Here is a 24,123-nt window from a genome sequence, read left to right on the forward strand (position 1 = left end):
CACAAAAGTCAGAAGAGTTTTCCTGTCATGAAAGTACTCATAATAATTAATTTGACTTACAGGCTCCAAAAGTTTTCTAAAAAGGTCATTTTTTGTGTCAAATACTGCACTGGACAGCATTTTAAACGCCTACAGCAGTTACACCGACCTGAAAGCATCATGAAAATGAGGATCAGGTTTTAAAAGAAAGCAAATGTGCTGTAACTGAAAATATCTCTTTCTGTATTTGACAGTGTTAATTTCTTTTTTTTTCAATCGATCATTTCAAGCCTGAATTTGCATTTCGATGAAGAATACCCTTAATAAAATCAGTTTTGTTTGTGCTCAACAAACTTTGATTTATTCTGTTTGTATCGCAAAATTGATGCATTTTTCTAAATGTTTAAGCGAGATCAGTTGGATGACTTAATGTTTGTTTCTTTGCAAATCTTTCATACACTGCAAATTGTCCATCTCCCACTGAGCAGAGAAGTGCTGTAAAATTATGAGGAAGCTTTTATCAAAGAAAGAAAAAATATTTAGCCAAATTGCAGCATATAAACAGCATGGTGTTCAGCCGGACTGGAACAAAGCTCTTCACAGTTATGACTTAATTTCGGTATATTTTTCTGCATGCCTTTGCTAAAAACAACATGGTTGCACAGCAACAGCAACACCCCTGGACGGCTGCATGTGATGCTGTTTGTGGGTTCGGGGTATAGAAGGTTTGTACGCCTACCTGCACTGATGTCAAGGGGAATATTTTATAAACTCCTGCTGATCCTGTTGCTTGATTCACTCATATGCTTAAAATAACCATAATGTGTCCATGGTGAAGTTGCTGTGTTAGTTTCTGTTCTTTATGAACTTAGAAACTATATGTTTATTTACATCTGAGTATGACTTAAATATGTAGCTTCAGCTGTAGCATATCAGCAGTGTGATGTCTTGTTGGAGTTGTATTGGCAGTAATCTCGAGTATTCTGACAGCAAAAGCCAAAATCCTGTGTTACTTACAGGCGGCAACCTCCTGGTCTGAGCAGGGTGGCCAACCGGGAAGTGTCTTAAGCTGCATTCTACAGAGTTCCAGCAGGGGGCGCTAAGTTTGGCTGCAAAAACATTCATTTCAGTTCAAAATTTGAAAACTTCTCACTTGATTTATTACCTCAGAAATAATTTTCAGGACAACATTATGGTCTCAATCGCTAGTAAAAAATCTTCTTCAAGACAATCTGATGTCAATAGTTCTAATAATGGCCCCATTTAGAAGAAAATAGAAGATAAAGAATCGTATGATTTGGGGCGGGGCTACCTTTGATTGACAGGTCACTAACAAGGCGAGCCGTCACCAGGAGAGAAGCAGAACAATGCGTATCCACGGCAACGTGTCAATAAAGTTATATATAATGTTATATAGATAGAAAAGAGGACGTTTAGCGGTTTGGTCTCATAACTTTGACCCTTTCACTGTATTTTCACTTAATGACAGTTTATTTGAACGTTTTGTTCAGTGTTTGGTTGGACTAACAGACACTCTAACAGACAGTAATATTTTACTGGTATTCAGTGTACAATAAATAATAACTGAATGTTAATTTACTGGTGTTCAATGCACAATAAGCAAAATCTGCATGTAAATTTTGCATAAAAAATTAATATAAAAGCAGCATCATCCTGTTAAATTAGCAGTAAAGGAGGGAATAATCTTTTACGGAAATATTCTGGTAACCACAGCTGCCAGTTTTTTCCTATTAAAACAACAGGATGTTTTACAGTGTATTTAACTGGTAACTTTTTAACTCACGCTAACCACATCTTGATATCTAGTTAGTTCTTTCACAAAGGAATGTAAAGCAGACAATAACTGAAAAGTAAAATAGGTACAATGTTGTAGAGCTGGAACAAGTATTCGATTAATCGAACAATAATCGATTATTATATTAATCGTCAACTATTTTGATAATCTAATAATTGGTTTGAGAATTTTTTTAAAGACAATAAGTCCAAATTCTCTGATTTCAGCTTCTTCAATGTGAATATTTCTGGTTTCTTTGTTCCTTAATGACAATAAACTGAATATCTCTTTGGTTTGTGGACAAAACAAGAGATTTGAGAACGTCATCTGGTGGTTTGGAAACACTCATTGATATTTTTATACATTTCATTGACCAAAAAACTAATCGATTAATTGTTTAAATAATCGACAGATTAGTAGTTGCAGCCCTACACGTTGTCAATATTCTCTGATCTATTCCAAAGGTGTTTAGTTTATGGAGGCTTAGACTGGCTCGTGCCAAGGACTGGCTATTGGTGAAATGAAACCCAGTCAGCTCCACCTGCAGGGCCAGCTGCTGGGATCATTCCCTCACTCAGCTGCTCAGTGGATAAATAGCAGATTTTAGAGAAGAGCAGAATTTGTCCCTACTCACTAAAAAGATAGTGACCTCAGGCATAATGAGATGCAAGCTCTTGATTAAGTTCCTCTCTGATTTGAGAGTATAATTGAACATGTTGCAGATAGCACATTTGTGCTATCAACAAGCTACTCCATGAGGGCATGATGGTAATTAAACCCTGGCATGCTCGGGACTCTCACTCATTACAGTTGGAGAAATCAGGACACTTGCTATTGATTATTCAATGTTTAAAAGGGAGAAAAAGGAAATCAACTACGCTGCCAAAGTGATCATCATCCATAATCAGCTCACTTGGGTTTATCATTAGCAACTGTGAATCTGCAAAGTGAGATCCTGCCCTACAGCTTTCTTTCCACTAATTCCCCTTGAGACACTTGCTCTTATTTTGGCATTTGTGATGTGTATGTAGAAAAAGTAGTGAAAACTCAAAAAGCAAATATTGTCTGTGTATTCCCTTCATGACACAGGCTATGAAATATGGTCAAAGAGGGATGCAGAACCTGATAATGTAATAACCCCAATAATGTAATAAAGAATAACACCAAGCACCTTTAGATTTCAAGAAGCTGTTGAAGTCAAAACAGGTCAAAATGTAATAAATATCAACTTTGACCTGTTGGTGGCGCTAGAGCTCTGGAGCCAGAGTTGATACACAGTATCACCACTTGAACCCAAGTAATGGCTGGTCTGCTGTTAAATTATTACAATATTGGGGAATTATTACATTATCAGGACTTGGGAAATGAAGGCTAACCTGATAATGTAATAACTTCCCGATAATGTAATCAAGTGCATTTTCCAATAATGTAATACACTTTTTACCAATAATGTACTAAAGTATAACACCAAGCACCTTTAGATTTAAAGAAGCTGTTGAATCATTCGTTGTCATGGATACCTCGTTGGTGAGAAACGGATGAACGGGTCAAAAGTTACTAAACATTCAACTTTGACCTGTTGGTGGCGCTAGAGCTCTGAGCTAGAGTTGATACACAGTGTCACCACTTGAACCCAAGTAACGGGTTGTCTGCTGTTACATTATTACAATATTGGGGAATTATTACATTATCAGGACTTGGGAAATGAAGGCTAACCTGATAATGTTATAACCTCCATTAATGTTATACTTTGTTACATTATTGGTTAAAAGTGTATTACATTATTGGGAAATGCACTTTATTACATTATCGGGAAGTTATTACATTATCTGGTTTATTACATTTTCAATGGACTCAAGTGCAGATTTTTATTACATTATCTGGGTTATTACATTATCAGGTTCGACAAGGGAATTTACTTAAATTCCAAATGATGATGCATTGAACTTATTGATATTTGGGTTTTTTAATGGGAAACATAGGAGACGGCTAATGTTGGAACAACGAAGCTTCGTGAAGCATTTGCTTTATTTTTTGACCCCACTAGAGGGCGGTCTTGGCTTAAAAAAAGGCTTCAGTAACAGTAATTGAGTGTGTTTTCAGCCCTTTGTTGAACAAACAGTGCCATCTCTTGGACTCCGTAAATAAAGCAAATGCTTCATGAGGCTTCGTTGTCCCAACACTAGCGACAGCACAACACAATAGGTTGTGGGGGGTTAAAAAAATCCAGTTGCAACACCAGGCTTTGGTCTTGTTACTGTGGATCAAGACTCCTCCCCCTCCTTCATACTAGCATTTCAAACGACAATGGACCAGCAGGTCCCAAAGTGACAAGCAGCACTACCAGTCAGGCTTTTCCCCCTTGAATAATAAGGAGCATGTAAATATTTGTTTCCTGCTCATTATCTGTGGTTTCCTGAATAATGTTCATCTCAAGTATTTACAAGGCTAATTAGTTTTGGCTTTTATTGATTTTCATTGAACAAGACTGAAGAAGAGTCTAATGATTAGGACATGTAAACACAAATTTGTGTATTTTAAGCCACGCAACAAGCAGGGCTCTGGAGATGGTGATGTCTGTGGGTCTGTCCAGTACTTTGGTCCAGACTGAAATATGACTATTGAAATACCACAACTGCTATTGGATGGACTGCCTTGAAACTTTGTAGATGCATTCATGGTGCCCAGAAATCATGTATGGTGTTTCTCAGCACACTTCATTACTCCAGAATAACCTGATTTTTCAAGTTTCAACGATCCAATATATATCCACAATGTACTAGATGGATTGGAGTATAATTTATACAGATGATATCAGTCAACTGTTCCCCTATGGTGCCCTCATAGTCACTGCCAGTGGAAGATTCGACCGCTTCAGACAATCTGAGTTGTTGTGAGCAGCTGAGCTTCCCCCCGCCTTCAACAGGAACACCACCCGTCTCACCTGTATTGAGCTTAGATGTTGGTGACAATGTGGTTGCTAGTAATTAAATCTTCTTCATGCAACATGCCAAGACATACCGGGGAAGTGTCTCAAGAGGTAAAATGGCCATTGAGCAAGTAATATGTTGGCTAATGCTAAACTGGTATGGAAAGAGCTAAGCTAGCTAAGCTAAACAGCAGAAAGTGGGTTCGATTCAAGGTTATAATAGTTTTAGTTTTAATTTCTTTGTGAATTTTTGTTTTCAAATTCAGTTAGTTTTAATTAGCTTTTAGAGTGAGCTGCTAGTTTTAGGTTAGTTTTTATTGTTTGAAAATGCTACATCCCAGTCTCAGTAAACATTTTAACATGTGTTCCTGCAGGTTCACTAACAGAATCCTCTTTCTAATAGAAACTCTGGATTATGTATGAAAAAAGTTGACAAAGACGAAAACGAAAGACATTTTCACTGTAAGTTTAGTTAGTTTTGTAACCACTTCATACAGTTTCAGTTAGTTATTATTTTTTTAAAACTCGTTTTTATTTTTATTTCAGTTACAAAAAAGTTTTTGTTATTTTGTTAGTATTCGTTAACTGTAATAATGTTGGTTAGATTGCAGGCTAAAAGAAGCAGAACTCAGAATAAGCTTGGATAGCTTCACCTGGTAGAGAGCCAGCTCACCTCCTGTCAGACACTCACATTGCTAGCACAGATTCTGCTGTGGGTTAAGTGAGGTGAAGTGCAAAAAGATTGAGAAAAGCTGTGAAAAGACTGTGCAGCGTCTTTTAAAGGCCGAGGGGAAGAAGTCTTCCCCCGCCTTCAACTGTCCCATCGTCTTCTGAGAAAGATTCTTCAGATTGGTCTATAGAGGACCCAATATCCATACTGATGTTTTACAGACCAGAAGGGAACATTACACCTGCTTAGCATCAGCATTTTTACATTGCCATTGTAAGCATAGCAGGATATTAGCATTAGCATTTAGCTCAAAGTCCTGCAATGTATACACTGCAAAAAGGTGTTTAGTCTAAAACCAGATCAAACAGTAAATCTGAGGGAAATGATCTTGCTGCATGGACAGATAATTTACCTTGACAAGATTTCTTATATTAAGATTATTAAATCTAGAAATAAGCATGTTGTACACTTAAAATAATAAATGAACTCTTAAAACCAGATAAATTAAAGCTGCCAGCAGTGATGAACTGGCCCGAGCAGAGTGACCTGATGATTATTAGGTTCTTACCAAGATAAAAAAACAACTTTAGATTTAGAAGTGTTACATAATATATCTAATTTCTTATTTTAAGTATTCAACACTCTTATTTCTAGATTTAAGAATCTTAATTTGATAAATCTTGTCAAGGTAAATTATCTGTCCATGCAGCAAGATCATTTCCCTCAGATTTACTGTTTTTATCTTGTTTTTAGACTAAACACCTTTTTTTGCAGTGTACTGAGTACAGGCGCAAAGAGCTGCAATAGACTCTAGTCTTGTTAACATTATAATTTCTATTTCTTCCACATTTCAAGAGCTTTTTCAAAATGCCTCAGCAGGGATATAACACAGAGCAGAATCTAAGTTATGACTGTATCAGACACACTGCTCAAACCACAGAGAGACAGAATTTGTCCAAGAGTGATTTTGTGAAGGCAGTGCGTATCAGCAGGGCTTTGAAGTGACATGCTGATATGGGCATGGTGAAGTGTCCACATGTTAATGTGAGAGAATAGTTTCAAGTGTGAAAAGATAAAAAGCTGCTGAAATGATCCAAAACATTTCCCAAACACTGGTTGTGAAAGAACCATCTATCCAACCTTCCAGGGACACGGAGTGACTGGAGATCAGGAAATGAGCATTCAGTCAGAAATACACACTGAGCTGTGGCCTCTAATGTAAAAAAAAACACGCTAGTCCCCTTCATGAACTGGGCAGATTTATTAAATGAAATATTTTTGTATTTACCTGATGTATTTCCAGTCTAATCTTGTATGAAACAAGCCACCTGTTTTGAACATTATCACACAATTGAATGGACGTTACCAGTTGTTATCATCAAGGCTAGTTTTGGATTTTTCATTAGTTTCAGTTTTAATTTCGTTGTGAATTTTTCTTTTCAAATTCAGTTAGTTTTAATTAGTTTTTAGAGTGAGTTTGCTAGTTTAAGTTTAGTTTTAGTGTTAGTTTTATTTTTTTGTAATGGGCTATGTGTTGGGTGCCAGATTCAAAGAGGTCATAATAAATGTTTCCTTTATTTCCTTTGGTTTATCATCTCAGCCCCAATAAGGTTATTAACTCTTACAGTTCTGGGTGTTTTGAATGTTGGTTGGAGTGTAACATCCCAGTCTCAGTAAACATATTTAACCCATAAGAACCCAGACCCAGTTATCTTTAAAAGAACATTATGGGGGATATACCACAGACCAAGTGGACCACATAGAACACATTTATGATGGGTTTTTTTATTAAAAATACTACCCCTAAATGTCAAAGCTCTGTGATGTGACATATACGTTACATTGGGCGTTTATATATTTCTTATTTTTGAATGAATAAACTCAACACCTTTTGCCTTTTTCTTTGCATCTCCACAACATATATAAAAAATGTGACATTAATAGTGCTGTTAGACAACAAATTCCATTTCAGATTTGTTTTAAGTAACAATAATAAGTAATAATTAATCAATAATAAATAAATATAAATAACACTGCCTCATTTGACGGCTTCTCAACAAGCTGCTGTAGCTGTAAAACACTGAAAAACACACTTATGTACATTACTAGAACATTTAAAATGTTTGTGACACCCATGTCACCGTGGGTTCTCATGGGTTAACATGTGTCCCTGCAGGTTCACTAATCAGCAGATGTTTAGTTGGAGCTACAGAATACATGAAAATGTATAAAACAGTTTTTTTCAATTCTAGTTTTCGTTTTTTCGTTACTTTTCATTAACTATAATAACCTTTGTTATCATTCCCATGGAAAGTAAAATAAATTGTGTGATAACATCCAAATCAGCAGTTGGTGAGATTATCCATTGGAATTCCACAGACGAACTTGCGTTCATGTTTTTTGACTGTAGGACACAAGAGGAGATAAACAGGAAGTCTGCAGATGTTGATGTGTCAGTGCTCAGTCGGTGAACCTCACATTGTGAGTGACACTGGTTGTATGGTTTACTGACTGGTTCCAGGTGGCAGTGTGTAGGGTAGCCTTGGCCACCTGTATGAGTGTGTATGTGAATGGGTGTAGTGTAAAGTGATTTGAGTAATCTCCATGAATAGAAAAGGGCTATAAAAGTGGAGCCCACGTTCCATGGTAGCTTTATTCTGAAGGCACTCCACTGAAGGACTTTGCAGTTAGTTGTTTGATAGGATGAAGTCCTGCATCAGCAGCTCAATGGACTCAATACCTGTAAGTTCAAGTAGTAGCACCCTACGGATACTACTTTATAAGTAGTGTTGGGACAATGACGCTTCATGAAGCATTATTAACAGAGTCCAAGAGATGGTGCTCTTTGTTCAACAAAGGGCTGAAAACACACTCAATTACTATTGCTGAAGACTTTTTTTAAGCCAAAAGCGCCATCTAGTGGGGTCAAAAAATAAAGCAAATGCTTCATGAAGCTTCGTTGTCCCAACACTAGTGGTAAGTCCACTGCTTGGCTTCTTTTACCAGCAAACCTCAGAGATATTTACTCAGGATGATCAATGAAGTGCAGTGAGGTTTTATGCAGGTAAAATATACAAGTTCAAGTAAAAGTAAAGCAGTTCCGCTGAAAATAGCACGTTTGTCTCATTTGGTATCTCAATAATCAATCGTTTAACCATAAATCAACAATAAGACCTTTGACCATCAATACTATCAGTAGAACCTTTAATGATATTTTTAAAAACAAGTTAAAAGTAAGGCCTCATGGACAGGCAGTTAATGGCTAACACATGTTTTAACATTGAGAGTGGATAATTAATCAGATTACGTTAAGTGTTGGATTTGTGCATGCATACATTAGCATCCTTAACTCTCCTGAAATATTTTCTGTTTTGCGTCAGAGTGCCTCAGTGGACTTATGCATATTGTTGTTTTGAACAAACAGCTGACATAGCTGAAGCTGAAATAATATTGCATTAGGATAAACAATATGATGGAGGGTATTCAGTCGCTGCTGAAAACTGAAATGATAACAAGTTCTTAAACATACAAACAAGTACGGGTTGATTACCACATGTTGTGTTGTTTTATTCAACATAAATAATGCATCATGTTTCACATGTCTGTCAGTTTTGTCCTTAGAATTAGCAGCTGTCAGTAGTTTAACTGCTCAGTGTCTCTTTTCCTCCAGCCTGCTTTGGTCCGGAGCAACCTGACAAACATAGCTCATCCCCTAGCAACGCAAGAGTATGTTTATGTTCTAACAACGAGCTTTTTGGTATCAGGCTATATTCAATAGTGACATCGCCAATGCTTGAAATGCTTGAAATGCTTGAAATGCTTGATTTTGCTGCAATGTAACATCTCCGGTCTCTTTCTTCTTCTTCTTCTTCTTCTTCTTCTTCTTCTGTGAGTGATATAGAGAGATATACCCATCATGTTGTATAATAATTAATAGGGGACCATCTCAATACAATACACAGAGCACACATAACTCCTGATGAATGTCCTGCAGATCTCCAGAGCTTGCTCTCGGTGCTGCTCTGCCTTTAGGTCCTCAGCAATAAGACGCCCAGTGTCAAGTCCATTGGATGTATTGAGATCACTTTAAGATCTTCATTGCCAAACACTGCTTTTCTGTCATTTTGGTGAAGAACCAAGTTACTCAAAAAAGGTTGATTTAGAGCTAATTTACTCTTTTTTGGAGCAATAATTCAACCTGGTATGCTACATTTGAAGGCGCAGTAAATCCATTCACCAACCCAACCTTCGCTCCTTGCACTTATTTCCAGATAGTTTCTAACTAATTTGCCACCCATTTCTAGTCATTTTATTTCATATCATTCTTTCTATGTGAGGAATATATTTTCCCCACTTATAAAGCACACATCATGTTATTACACTGCAAAAAAGGTGTGTCTAAAAACAAGATAAAAACACATAATCTGAGGGAAATGATCTTGTTGCATGGACAGATTTAACAATCTTAATTCATGGAATCTTGTCGAGTGAAATTAACAAGATAAATTATCTAACACTTTTTTTTTTATCTTGGTAAGAACCAAATAATCATCAGGTCACTCTGCTCGGGCCAGTTCATCACTGCTGGCAGCTTTCATTTATCTTGTTTTAAGAGTTAATTTATTATCTTAAGCATGCAACATGCTTATTTCTAGGCTCAAAAGAAAAAAAAAATGCAGGCACTCTGGTGGATTGACAAAAGTTTAAACCCTTTATTTCACTTGGGTTACATCTAAAAACACCAACGTGTGTCAGCTTGCACCTTCCTCAGGGTGTTTATGGCCTTTTCTTATTTTGACCTTTTTTCCATGATTTCAACTTTTTTTTGTAATTTTGACTTTTTTCTCGTGACTTCAACTTTTTTCTTTTCATAAAAAACAGAATAACAGTAGTGCTGCTGGTGTCCCAGAATACACCGCTGCTCTTGCAATGGGTAAACGGTGAACTCAAAAGGAAAAAAATGCAGGCACTCTGGTGGATTGACAAGAGTTAAAAACCCTTTATTTTACATGGGTTACATCTAAAAACACCAACACGTGTCGCCTTGCACCTTCCTCAGGATGTATGCTTAGTTCTAGATTTAATAATCTTAATTTAATAAATCTTGTCAAGTGGCAAGGATTCAGACATGTCAGACATTACAAACAACAGAGCCACTGAGTGTTCAATATATTTTATATTTATATTTTTATTTTCATCAGTCACACTGAGAAAGAGTATTGGATCCAGTAGTGAACACATATAGAAACAGCCTGATCGTGGGATGGCCAGGCCACCTCCACTGTGGCATGCATGTCCATCCATCATGCTGAAGATGTGTGTGTGCTGAGATAACGTTAAAAATGCACGAACGGTCTCTCATTTGAAAAATTACCCATTTCCAAATGTATCACAATCTTGTAATGCTGCTCGACTGACCGCATGCAATCATGTTATTACCTGGATGATTTGTCCGTGTAGCTCAGTGAGGAGAATTAATGACTAGATGTACAGTGGAGATCCTGACCACGAGCTCTGTCTCACTTCCAACATCTGCTTTGTTTCTGCCTTCACAGTCTCTCTTTCATCCAAACATCTGACCCAGCTCTCCTCAAATAAAAAGAATTTTGAGCATGTTCAACCTCTATATTTTATCTATACCTGTACCTTTGACCATGTCAGAAAAATATGCAGTAATTGCAGTCATTTCAGGGTGAGTATTTGACAAAAGGCTGGGTGAGATGGCTGGTGGTGATGTTGATGTCAGCCAGCTGTAATGGCTCCAGGCCATTAACCCTCCCTGTCATTGGTAATGACATGTGCTTTTGAAGAAGGAAAATGGCGCCAGGACATAACTTATACAGTACCACCACTCCCACCTCCAGCCTGTGGCTTAGTGCCATGCCATTTCCCCACTGCACTCTATCATCACTGCAGTTAAACTCCGCATTAGAGACTCCCACAGCCTTTGATGCCCATTCAATTCCCACACATATTCATTATAACAACACACCGCTTTCAAAACAATTACTGCAAATGTCAATATTTCTACTATAGCCTATCACTAATTAATGTAACATTGATGTGTCAGGTTGTTTTTTTTAATCTCTCCAATGATTATTCAAGTATTATTATTATTATTATTATTATGTGTTTTACATGTGGGCATATTCCAATTATTAGGCTGAGATATAATAAAATGGTGCCATCCACAACATGATTTCTCCTACACAGAGAATATAAAGCCAGGAGTTTTGCTTAAATGACAGTGCCAGTAAACCCTCATCTGCCATTAATAATTTAAAAAGTCCTTTAATTTTAAATGTGAACATCAGCACAGACAATCCATTTCACCAGCAAATGGCTTCTTGTGTTATTTTTTTTTGTTTAGTAATTCATGATGTGGATCCTGATGGTCAAAAGGGGAAGATGTATGCAAAACAGACTATGATTGATTAGGGTCAGTCATTGGATTTATTCAATGAAATACTTTTGATTAGAGATGTTCCGGTACCATTTTTCCCTCCCAATACCGGTTCGGATACTTAGGGATGCTGTGGGTACTGATCCGATACCAGGATGTAGTAAAAAATCAGACACATGCATGACTGTGATATGATTATCATTGTGGTTCTGGCTCAGGTTAAACCCTTTGTAAAACATGAATAAATACAGCAGATTAAAGCCATTTATTTTTACATTTATTTTGAAATAAAACAGTAGTGCAACAGCAACTTAAACTACAAAATTTCCTCTGGGGAAATTCTGAAAGGGCCACGGGGGCTACTGCCGGTGTGTGTACACTATGATGAGACTCTTCAGAGATTTCAAACTATGCCCTTTAACCTCAAAATGTGTATGTGTGTGTGTGTGTGTGTGTGTGTAGCGAAAATCACATGAAGTTACCTGTGTGAGCGCTTACGCGCATGTGTGTGTGTGTGTGTAACTGTAACCACATCAAAGATCAAAGCAATCAACAGAAATAACTGACACCTGTCACAGCAGCCGGTGGACAGAAGTCCAGAGGTGGACAGACTGGAATTTCTGGCCTCGAACAGAAAGCATTTTTGTCAAAACCATAATACCTATCATTGATCCAACTTCACTTTGAGCGTCCTCAGTTCTTCCTAAACATCTACGTATGTTTTTTTTTTTAAGAAAAATGAAAAAATAGCTTTGTTTGAGTGATCTAAAAAAACTTTAAAATCTCACTTTTTCCGAGATCTTCCTGTGTTTTTAATATGGGAGCCAATGAGGCTGTTGGTGGTGTTGGTGGATCATCTGTGCGTCCTACGCCCAAACTATAACTCTGACAGCTTTACCAGAGGATTGTGAGTGAGAAGACTAATTTTCCTACGTTTCTATGTATAAATTATTTCTGTAGAGTGGAATTTGCGGCCTGGAGTGCAGTTTTAAAATTTATTTTTTGACAGTTTTTTCTCTCCCTCTACACTCTGAGCGATGACATCACACACTGTGACACGAACATTCCGTGCAATACACACCCATTATAATCTCAGAATTTCTCCAAAAATGATCATGGTCATGGTCAACAGGGATTGATGAAAAACTATATGACCTATCGAAACGCAAAGTAATACACCGATACACAAGACTTGTGTCTACTGTTTAAAGTTTAAATGGAGTCTCTAGGTGAAATTATGCCGGAGAAGTAGACGTTTAAAAATCTCCAATTATTGTTCTTTTTCGCTCATTTTTTGTCGGCCGTCCCATTCATTTCAATGCAAAATTTTGGGCAGTTTTTCGCGACTTACGTCGCAAAAAATTCGTATTCTGTAGAGAAAAGTAATAGCACACCGATCCCTATCAAACCGCACGTTTTGATATATAATTTGTCCTGCAACTCAACTAGTAGCGGGACGAAATTGCGTCCGCAAGAGGAATAAGAAGAAATCCACAGTATAACAGTAGTGCTCGGTGCGATTGCCCCGAGGCCCTAATAAATAAATCAAACCCCCAGAGAACCCTTTTTGCCCTAAAAGCCTAAATTTGGTGCCTCTCTCACATTCTAATGCCACTTTTCCATCTGAATCATTGTATATTTTAGAGAATTATTGTAAAGGAGAATAAGGGTTGTTCTATGTTTTATTTAAGGCATCTTATTTTGACAGACTTCTTGTGGTTTAAGGCAACCTTAAACCCTCAGTTTGAAGTACTGAGGGATAACCACATACTGTACACCACCATGGATGTGGTTTCACTGTTCATTTCCATCTCTGTTAGTCATTCCAACCACAAAATCAAAAGGAAGAGGGAAGCACTAGAGGAGCTGAGGATGGAGAATGCAGCAGTCAGACTATCAGAACATGTTTCTGCCTCTCTGTCCAACCTTTGAGCCCCTTCCCCTTCACTGCCGTTCTCTTCTTGTCCACCAGATGCCCTCACACTGTATCTGCAATCAGCCGACTCATCTCCAGGCTCACCTGTTTCCAGGTCTCCTCCTCTGAACTGCAGTAACCTCTTTCCTGACAAAGCCGTTAGAGGAAGCTGATATAAGACATTTGCCAGCAGTGAGAATATAGCATTTAATTAGCATCTAAAGACGTTTCTCAGTGACTTTAGTGCCGCCTGTCATGGGAGAAAATGTATGATGGCAGAGCTTGATACCAGAGACTGCATAAAATATGGACGTCTGTGATGTCACCATAGGTATTTAAAGAGCCAATGTGGAGCTCAGTGTGGGTGGTTCTGGCTGTCACCATCTTCATAGTGCTTTACTCCTCCTAACTCCCGTATCATCCACAAATGAGCAAACATGGAGCTGAGGTAGCAAGACAAAGTCGAGTTGGTGCAAAAATGAAATAGTTTATACAGGCATTACAGCAATTAACCCTCCCTGTCATTGTGTAAAAGAGTGTAAAACTGTAAACGTCGCGTATGTGTTTACATCACATACATGCTCCAGTACAGGAAATAAAGAAACGTGGGGTTATTTCCATGGTGGGACCTTCAAGCTGCTCTGGCAGCTCTAATAAACTTACAGGAGTCTTTCCACCAAATGTCCAGGATATGTACAGATAGTATTAGTGAACAGAGAAGGATCTGGAATTACCTCCATCACATTCTGGATGCAGCGATTGGTGGGAGGAGACAGACGGCTCTGAACGAGACCTGGGAGATCTAGTGATGGAGGAGAACTTTGTGGAAGGAGTAGCTGATGAAAATACGTGGCGTGAAAACTTCTGCATGCCCAAAGATGCTCTTATGGCTTTAAGTGATGCCGCCTGGCTGCATACAATCACATTCACACACTTTAGATCACCGTATCAGCAGGTTTCCTCCTGGAAACACTCGTCTAAACGCAGAATAAAAAGTGAAGACGCGACGCCACTTTTGCGTCTTCTGTTCAGACCGTCACCATGGAAACGTAGCCTCAGATCTTTGAGCTGCTCTGGAACAAACTCCCTCAGTCCATCTGCTCTCTAACAACACTGTCACATCTAAAAACACACTGTTTAGACTGACCTGCCCCTAATATATTCATCATTTTATTAATGTTGCCAATTTTTGTCTGTACTGTTTTAGTTTTGTTTATTATTACTGCCATTGCTGTTTTCATTGTTATTGTTTTATTTTTAATTGTTTATTGTAAGGCGACCTTGATAGTCCTGAAAGGCGTCTGTAAATAAAATTCATTATTACTATTATTACTATTATTTCACAGTTATTTGATCCATCGTTAATCTAAAAGGTTGATGAATGCAGGTTCAACATATGTATTAATGATGTTAATTATTGTTTTGATCAAAGAAAACAACAGTGTTTTGATAAAGAACATACAGAGTGAGTTCCTTCATGTTGTTGCTGTGATCAGCTCTCTGCTGCAGCGTCTCGCTCCGCTGGCTGACAGTATTTGCTGATTCCATGTTTTCTCTCCAGCCACTCAGGTCAGCCCCTCAGAGCTGCAAGATGTGTTTCAGGAGACCTCCTCCAATATCTTCCAGATCAACGCCAACGGTAAAAACACCACTCATCAGTAAAACTGTGTGTGTGTGTGTGTGTGTGTGTGTGTGTGTTTATCCTTGTGCTCCTGTCCTAACTTAAACACTTTGACCAGGACATGTTGTTGTTTTCCTGTCTTCCAATAGATTCTAATATTAGGGTCTGAGTTTTATGAAATGAAAATGAAATGAAAGTAGTTCAGATTAGTGCTTGGATGTTGATTAAATTATATTTATAATTATTATTATTATAAATTATAGTATGGAGTACAAGGATTCAATTCATTTAATGTTTAAATTAAACATGTCTATCTATCTATCTATCTATCTATCTATCTATCTATCTATCTATCTATCTATCTATCTATCTATCTATCTATCTATCTATCTATCTATCTATCTATCTATCTATCTATCTATCTATATCCATCCATCCGTCCATCTATCCATGTTTTTAGGATGTGCTCTAGTTGGTACTAGTGGTGGTCTAGGATGAGGATATGGGTCTATGGTTAAGATTAAATACTCTGTAAATAAAAAGGGTCAAGTTTGAGATTGAATATCAAGTTTGGCTGGAATCTTTTCCTCTGTTAGGGTTAGAGCATATTAAAACGAACAAAAATACCTTTATTTGAATTTTATTTGAAATTTTATTTTTTTCTCAGTCGCTTTGGTGCATTTCTCACATCACCTTTAACATTTGCACAGCTGTTATTACATTTCTCAAAACAATTAGTACAAACTGTAAAACTTAGTTGATAACCGGTAAAAGTGTGTCGCTGTCTCTAAATGGATCAGAGCTCATTCCTCAAAATTCTCTCTTATATTCTCTTTATTCTCTCTGTCATGTTTTCATTATGACACTTTACTCTGGAAATGTTTTAATGCTAAAAAGTCAGATCTTGGTGACGCTACCTGAAAATGCTCCAGACAGACTTTATACTATTTACAGCCATTTAAAAACTACAGTAAAGTTACACATTACTGTATTTAGTGAGGTCACTGAGTACAACACACTGAATATGGATGTTTCATATTTTTATTACATATTGCTCTTTGCAATTCTAATTTGTTTACAGCATTGTACAAAAAGAAAAAAAAACACCCTTATTTGTGGAGAAGTGGCTCATCATTGGTTCAACTAATGCTTCACACAGCCTCCATCAGTCTCATCAGTCTCATCAGTCTCATCAGAGAAAGCTGAGCTTCACCTGAGAGAAATTTATTCTATTCCAGAGACATTTTCAGTAAAAAATAAATTAGCTTGAGAGATTTTGACAACTAGTTCAACATGTTTGTATGTAATGACTCAAGCAATGAAATGAGGACTATTAGTTTTATATTGAATGACTATTCAGCATTCACAAGTAGAGTTAATTTTGACTGAAGTGACATAAGCAATGATAATGTTATAAAACAGCACTCTTCATGACTGTCCAGAAGCATTTTAATGTGTTGTTAGGAATGAGAAACTGCTACTATGATGACTAAATGACTAAATGTTGTGGAGGTTGAACTAACTGTTGTGCAAATGTTAATATTAATGAGAGAAATGCACCAAAGAGACTGAGAAAAACTGTAAAATGAACAGAAATACTTTTATTTTAATTTTCTGGGCTGATTTAATAGTTGCTTTAATTAAACAAGGTAAATGGATGTACTTCAATCTGTGGAAAATAATTCAATGTATCAATGTATCAATGTATCAATGTATCAATATCCTATATTATAAATGACTAAAGTTAGTGAAAAGTGCCTCAATAATTGGATAACAAAAATACTGTCAATATCCTAAAAATGGAAAACAACAACAACTTTAAAGGTAACCCTTCCTTTAAAGTCCGTAATTACCAGGTAATTACCTGGTAATAAGATACTTATTGTATGTAATTAAATGTAATTACCTTGTTATTATTAAGTACAGGTAAATATCAGAGTCAATAGATCACTGTCACTACACAGGTTGGTTGGTAATACATAATCTATAATTCCTGGTAGTTTTCAGTATATATCTAGTAAATACTAGGTAACTTGTTGGTATTTACAGGTGAATATCAGGTAACTACCAGGTAAGTAAGTGGTAGTTACAGGTAAATATGAGATCATTTTTGACTAAATACCTGGTAAGTACCAGGTAAATATGTAAGTTATTATCACTCTAGCAAAGTCACATATAGACACATTCAGTGGGTTTATAGTCTACAATATGCAATTGCAGGATATCTACCAGGTAATTATTGGGTAAATATCTGGTAGATGTCAAGAAAATATCTAGTAAATATCAGGTAACTTGTTGGTATTTACCAGATAAATATGTAATGTAAATACTGGGTAATTAATTACCTGGTAAGTACTTGGCAATTACATTTAATTACCTGTTATTACTTGTAAATACATCTTATTACCAGGTAATTACCTGGTAACTACCGGACTGTAAAAGGAAGGGTTACCACTTTAAAACAATATTGACAGGATATATTTTAATATTACAGTATATTAATATTCAGTATATTAGGCTATATTATAATAACAATTTTAAAAAATAGTGTCAGTGTAGACTATGTGTTCATTTAATAATAAAAATGCAAATTAACATAGTGCCACTATAAAACTAGACTATTATATGGGGCCTATGTGCACAGAGAATAGGGAGGAAGTCAATCTCTTCTTCCTCTGATTGTTTGCTTTTTGTATTGTATTGTATTGGCATGTTTTTCAATGGCTCAACTGAATTTTCATACAGTAATTTAAAAAAGAATCAGTCTTACTCAGTTAAGGTCTTGGATGTTGGAAGTGGTGGCAGCAGGTTAGTTTCATCAGATCAGGTCTGGTTTTAGAAGAGTGTTTAGTTTTAAATGAGGGGTGAGATTAGTTTAATATCTCTGGCTTATGTACCAAAAACTAGTTCAACTCCTGCTAAGTAACACAGCCAAATATTAAGGAAGTGTAGCAACACAAGTCCAACAGCAAGGAGTCCAGCTGGTCTGCAGCCTTTTATTTCCAGAAGGTCTCTCAAAGTCTGTCCGATATTGACTCGTGTCTGGCAACCTCTTGCTCGGTCACTCTCTACTTTTTCTATTCTTTTTTTCTCCTTCTTCTTTGCTCTTTTAACATCTGCTATGATGTCAGTAGAGGCTGCTACACCTGGTTCTGTTGCCCACTTTCCAGGATCTGGTTCTGGCATGACACCAGCAACATTCCTCCCCAGCCCCCCAGGGCCTAAAACCTCCTCATCAGCTCCTGTTAGCAGTTAACACCAACAGTACCGTAGTACAGTAGTGCCCCCCCCCCCACAGGACCTAAAACCACCTCCTCAGCTCCTGTTAGCAGTTAGCACCAACATTACCCAGGTTACTGGTCGGACAGCTAACTGAGCCACATTAGCTGACTTATGATCAAGTTATATGACTGTTTGAACCTGGTCTCACAGGAATCCGTGAAATAGCCACGGATTGGCTTAACTCAAAATCCGTGGAATAGCCACGGAATCACTCAAATTTCCGTGAAACTGAAACAGATTTTGCTACATTGCAAGTTAATGACCTATCCCGTGGCTATTCCATGGATATTTGTTCCTATTGGTTTGTTCCAAGTCACGTGACTTTCAAGGTCCCGGCGGTCAGAACAAAAAACATGGCGGACAGTTCTCTCATTTTTAGTGAAAAAAATCAAAATTTTGACTTAGTTTCTGCATAAAAATGGATTTTGATCACATTTCTAGAGAGAAATATATGTTTTATTTTCTAAATATTCACTCAGTGAATGTACATAATCACTTTGTATGTTGGAATAGCCACGGGATATGACTGTTATTAACTTGCATTGTAGCGAAATACGTGTCAGTTTCACGGAAATTTGAGTGATTCCGTGGCTATTCCACGGATTTTGAGTGAAGCAAATCCGTGGCTATTTCACGGATTCCTGTGAGACCAGGTTGGACTGTTTCCTCTCCGAATCTAAAGTATGGGCTTTATTCTATGTTACATTTTCTGTTTTACAACTGACAACACTGTGAGAGAATAAAGCTCATTTGGGTATAGAGCATTTCACTGGAATGTCATTGCTTGACAACAGCTTGGGTCCATGTTTACTTCCTGTCAGCTGATGTCATTCACATACACTGCAACAGGAAATGAACTATGAGTCATTTGGAATGCCAACATTTATATCTGAGAATAGTCCATAAAAAGGAAAAGAAAGATTCAAAATGCTATTCTGCTAAAAGGGACATTGGGATGAAGGCATTGTGATGACTGTGGTCATTTGGCTGCTCCAATCAGAAAGGTGATTGTTGTTAGTTATTATGGTGACAGAACACACCAGTGGGATTGTAAAGTGTGTCGCTGATTAGAGAGTAGACAGACATTTGAAAATAATTCTATGAAGACTAAATCTTTAGCTTTCTGAAGCTCTGCCTCAACTCCTGGTGATGTAAGGAGTTTCCTGGGGACAGAAAGCTTCCCTTGTTGCTTAATTAAAGGTTACTGCTCTCTGTAAGTTAACTGGCTGCAGGAGCTGACCTGAGGTCTGCAGAGTATCTGACCACCAAGCCATGAACCTCCAAGATTTTGTAACTATGCAGATGTGGTCTCACAGTCAGTGTAAGCAGAAGAGAAGAAGTCCTTGAAGCATCTCTGATCGCGATCAGTAGGGCTGTTTCCACAACCGGGCAAAACCCTAAATGAGGCGGGTCTCACTCGCTAAAACGCCCCTAATTTGAATACGAGCAGTCCGGAGCCGGCTTTTGTCAGGATTTTTTTAGTCCCTATAGAATAGCAGGGTCTTTTCCCCTGAAAACAGCCTGGTTACTGATTGGATAGATCACTAAGCAGGATGTGACGTAGTACTCTACACGACAACAACACACACCGTTTGAAAAGCCAGCGAACCCCCTTAGCGACTATTTTTCAAGAAAGCTACTGGAGACAAATCAAGCGACTCCTTCTTACTCTTCTTAACGAGCCGCTAACAAGCTGGAGGCCGGCTTGTTAAGAAGAGCCGCCATTAGCGGCAGTTAGCTACAGTTAGCTCTGTAGCAGTACAGTGTGTATGTGCTAACAGGCTAACAGTTAGCTCTGTAGCAGTACAGTGTGTATGTGCTAACAGGCTAACAGTTAGCTCTGTAGCAGTACAATGTGTATGTGCTAACAGGCTAACAGTTAGCTCTGTAGCAGTACAGTGTGTTTGTGCTAACAGGCTAACAGTTAGCTCTGTAGCAGTATAGTGTGTATGTGCTAACAGGCTAACAGTTAGCTCTGTAGCAGTACAGTGTGTATGTGCTGCTGCTGCAGGAGGTGTTCACTTAGCGATCTCTGTTTGTTTACAACAAGCAGCAGACACTCTGTGCACAGTTAATGATGCCGTTAATTCACAATCACTATGTTTATGATCAGCAGAGACTCTGTGCATAATTAGCCATGCTGCTTTCAGCTGCTGACGTTGTGCACAGTTAGCGACGGCGAAAACCAAACGTCACCTCCAGGTGGCCACTCTCCTCCCTGTGGAAACACAGCTAGTATGAACACCACAGTGTTGTGTGGGCCGTGTGCACCGTCCACATTGTGGATTCACACAACTAGCACATGAGCTTGGACTGCAACCAAAAGGATGTTTTCAGGCCTGGGGAGGGGCTGTTGAGGAGTTTGGCCAGTGTCGTGCTTGAACCACAGAAGGGCAACGAGCAATGGACCCCAGTTGAGCAGTCTCACAGGACATCATAATGTAATGTAATGTAATGTAATCATCACAGAGGTGAAGGTGTTTCCCACTCAGTACCCCATGCATTCTACGAGGAGGGGATCCAGACTTTATACCATATAACATCACAAGTTTGACACCTACTTTTCTGGTTTCTGGCTTTGAGAGAGACTATCTCATGTTCACATACTGATTGAGTTTTCCTATGCCATGAAAAAACATGTATGGTAATATAATATTTAGCAAAAAATGCAGAAACAAATATTTTATTTTTAAAATACTTAGTTCAAATCAGGATTATATACATTTTGTGATGGATTAGAAAGTATTGAACAATATAGAGAAAGTTTTCTTTTGTTCTTAAATGCATGAGGGCGAGTGTGTTTGTGCCCCATACACACTCACTGTTTGTGTTGTTCCTCCAGTTGTCAAACTTGAGAAGAACCTTCAGTCACTGGGAACATCCAGAGACACAGCAGAGCTACGACAGAGTCTGTGAGTAACATGTCTAACATTGGCTTTATTCACTTACTGTACGCGAGTATGGATATGAGTTATCTGTGTTTAATTTGCATAGATTATGATTAAGATAAAGATTCCCTTATTGGTCCCACAATGGGGAAAAAGCATAACACTCACTTAGATAAAATTGCTATTACCTTTTGAAGAAGCTTGAATCACTAGAGGAGGATATGTTGCTGTCTGTTTGTGGTTTGGCAGCTGTCCGTTATGAGTGGTATCATGCAACATCTCACAAAGAAAAATACTGTTTTAGACCGTAAAACTTCACAGCAGCTTGCTGTTTTTACTTTCTTGCTCAAACACTGACATTTACGGTATCTAACTGTATTTATAAAGAACGGTACATAACATTTTTCTCTGTGTTTTAAAAGCAATTTGTTACAACAATTATATTATTAATCTGCACCCACATGAGTGTAGAACATGTTATAGTACATGGTGGGCGTTCCTATGCTTGCTTATTCCTTATATGTTGTCGCAGCAATTTCTTCGTTGGGTATATTCTAATGAGCTTTTACTTGACATGAGAAGGCTGAATCTGAATTGCTTGTTAAATCCAACATTTCTGATCAAGGCAGCCTATAAAACAAAACCTGACTGGTTGTCTTAACCCATAAGAATCCAGACCTATTTATCCTGAAAAGAAAGTTATGTTGGATATACCACAGACCAGGTGGACCACAAAGAACACATATATGATGGTTTTTCAAAAATTCTACCCCTAAATGTCAAAGATCTGTGATGTGACATATATGTCACATTGGGCGTTTATGGTATTTATGTTAATTTTAAAAATAAAACTAGGCACATTTTCTGCTTACAGAAACACAAATTTGCCTTTTTTTTGCATCTCCACAACATTTATCAAAATTGTGACATTAATAGTGCTGTTTAACAAGAATGAATCAATCAATAATTTTTCAAATTTGTTTTTAAGTAACAAAATAATAATAAATCAATATTAAATAATAACAAATAACCATTTGCCTTTTTGTTTGCATCTCCATAACATATATCATAATTGTGACTTTAATTTGTTCAGGAAATATGATCAGAACAAGTTAAATATAATACAGGATACCCTATTAACGGATCAGAATTGTTAAATGGGTTTAAACTAAGCATCTTAACAAACAAAAAGCTTTTTGAAATGAGCTACTTTTTCACATTTCTGTTTCCAGTCACAGCAACATTTAGGAGAGTCACTTCCTGTCACAGTCACATGACCACCACACCAGGTGTTGAGTATGTGTCACTGAGGGATTTAATGAGTTAATGTGAAGCATAAAGCTGAATATGGGAGATTATAGAAGATTTAAAGTGTTTGTTACACGGCTGTCACCATAGGTTCCTATGGGTTAATACACAGTCAAAAATGAATTATTGACAAAATGTCCCCTCAACGCTCTTTCTCTTTTATACCAATCAATAATAAATCAATTAGCCTCCTGAGAGCCAAGCTTTTGTTTGGTATGTGTTGTTAGTTTCTCCTAGATATTTTGGATCAGTAGGAGCTGATCAGTTCAAAAACTAAGCATTGTCTTTGAACAGGAAGTAGTTTTTGGGGGAAAAAGGGTTAATTTTACTGTATAACACAATTAATTCGCCAGTGTATAAAACTGTTTATTTCCTCTCATTTAAAGAACGAGAGTAAAAGTCTATTCGTTCTCAAATGAGTACTTCCTGATTAGCAGTCGTAGCTTGTTGCTAATGCTAAAAATAGTCAAACTTCAAAAACTTCAGTCAAACGTCACAGAATATCAAACTACAAACATTATTAAGCACAAATAAACAAGTTTTAACCATAAAATCTGATCAGCTTTTGTACCTGGTCCACTTTTTCCTGGAGATAAGCTGTTGATTGACTTTACCAAGATGCTGCCATCTTGTTTTTATATTGATTGATGTATTGTGCTAAAATGAAATGTCCACATATGAGCACGCAGGGTCACAGGAGGTTAAGAAAATAATCCATAGCATCCAAGGATCCCCAATGACAATAATTATTAGTTTTAGGAAAGAAAATGTCTGTGTTGTAATGCAAGAGTGATAATATATATATATATATAGTAGACCATAACATCTACTTTCTAAACTCCCATGGGCCTTTGTTTCTTCTTCTTCCCCCTGAGACATGCACACAGACAAGCCTCCCACTAACCCTGCACTACATCCTTGGTGGTCCGGCTCAGTGTAAGGGTTACATTTATCTCTGCTTTCCAGAGAAGTGCTTATTTTCTCTTTGTTTCATTGCCCTCTTTCATATTGATTATTCTTTTTTAGTTGAGCTGCCAGCAATTACCAGATTCAAAGCTGATGACAAAGTGGCCAATCTAAGATGATTGTGTCTGTTTAAAATGCATTATATCCCACTGTGTTGGCTGGCATGTCATCAATTCTATTGAACATTTTTCATGATCGCCTTGGAAACTCACTGACAATGCTTGGGTGCTTTTATTTTTAACTGCCCATTTTCCTTCAGCGGTATTGATGCTGGATGCAAACAACACATCCAGCGCCTCCGACTGATGCAAATTACCTCCAGTATGATTTGTTGTCTTATGTTGCAGCTCTTTGTTTTGAAAGATTG

At 37.5% G+C, this 24,123-nt stretch overlaps 1 protein-coding gene across 1 annotated transcript in view; it reads left to right on the forward strand.

Moving 5' to 3' along the window:
- tsnare1 (T-SNARE Domain Containing 1) overlaps window positions 1-24,123 on the forward strand; it is a 231,775-nt gene that overhangs the window by 67,436 nt on the left and 140,216 nt on the right. The window contains exons 3-4 of the mRNA XM_059338826.1: window positions 15,253-15,330; window positions 21,437-21,506. Coding sequence (XP_059194809.1) covers window positions 15,253-15,330; window positions 21,437-21,506 — 148 coding nt within the window. The remainder of the gene's footprint in view (window positions 1-15,252; window positions 15,331-21,436; window positions 21,507-24,123) is intronic.

This window comes from Centropristis striata, chromosome 8 (assembly GCF_030273125.1).
Source record: "Centropristis striata isolate RG_2023a ecotype Rhode Island chromosome 8, C.striata_1.0, whole genome shotgun sequence".
In the NCBI taxonomy this organism is placed as follows: domain Eukaryota; kingdom Metazoa; phylum Chordata; class Actinopteri; order Perciformes; family Serranidae; genus Centropristis; species Centropristis striata.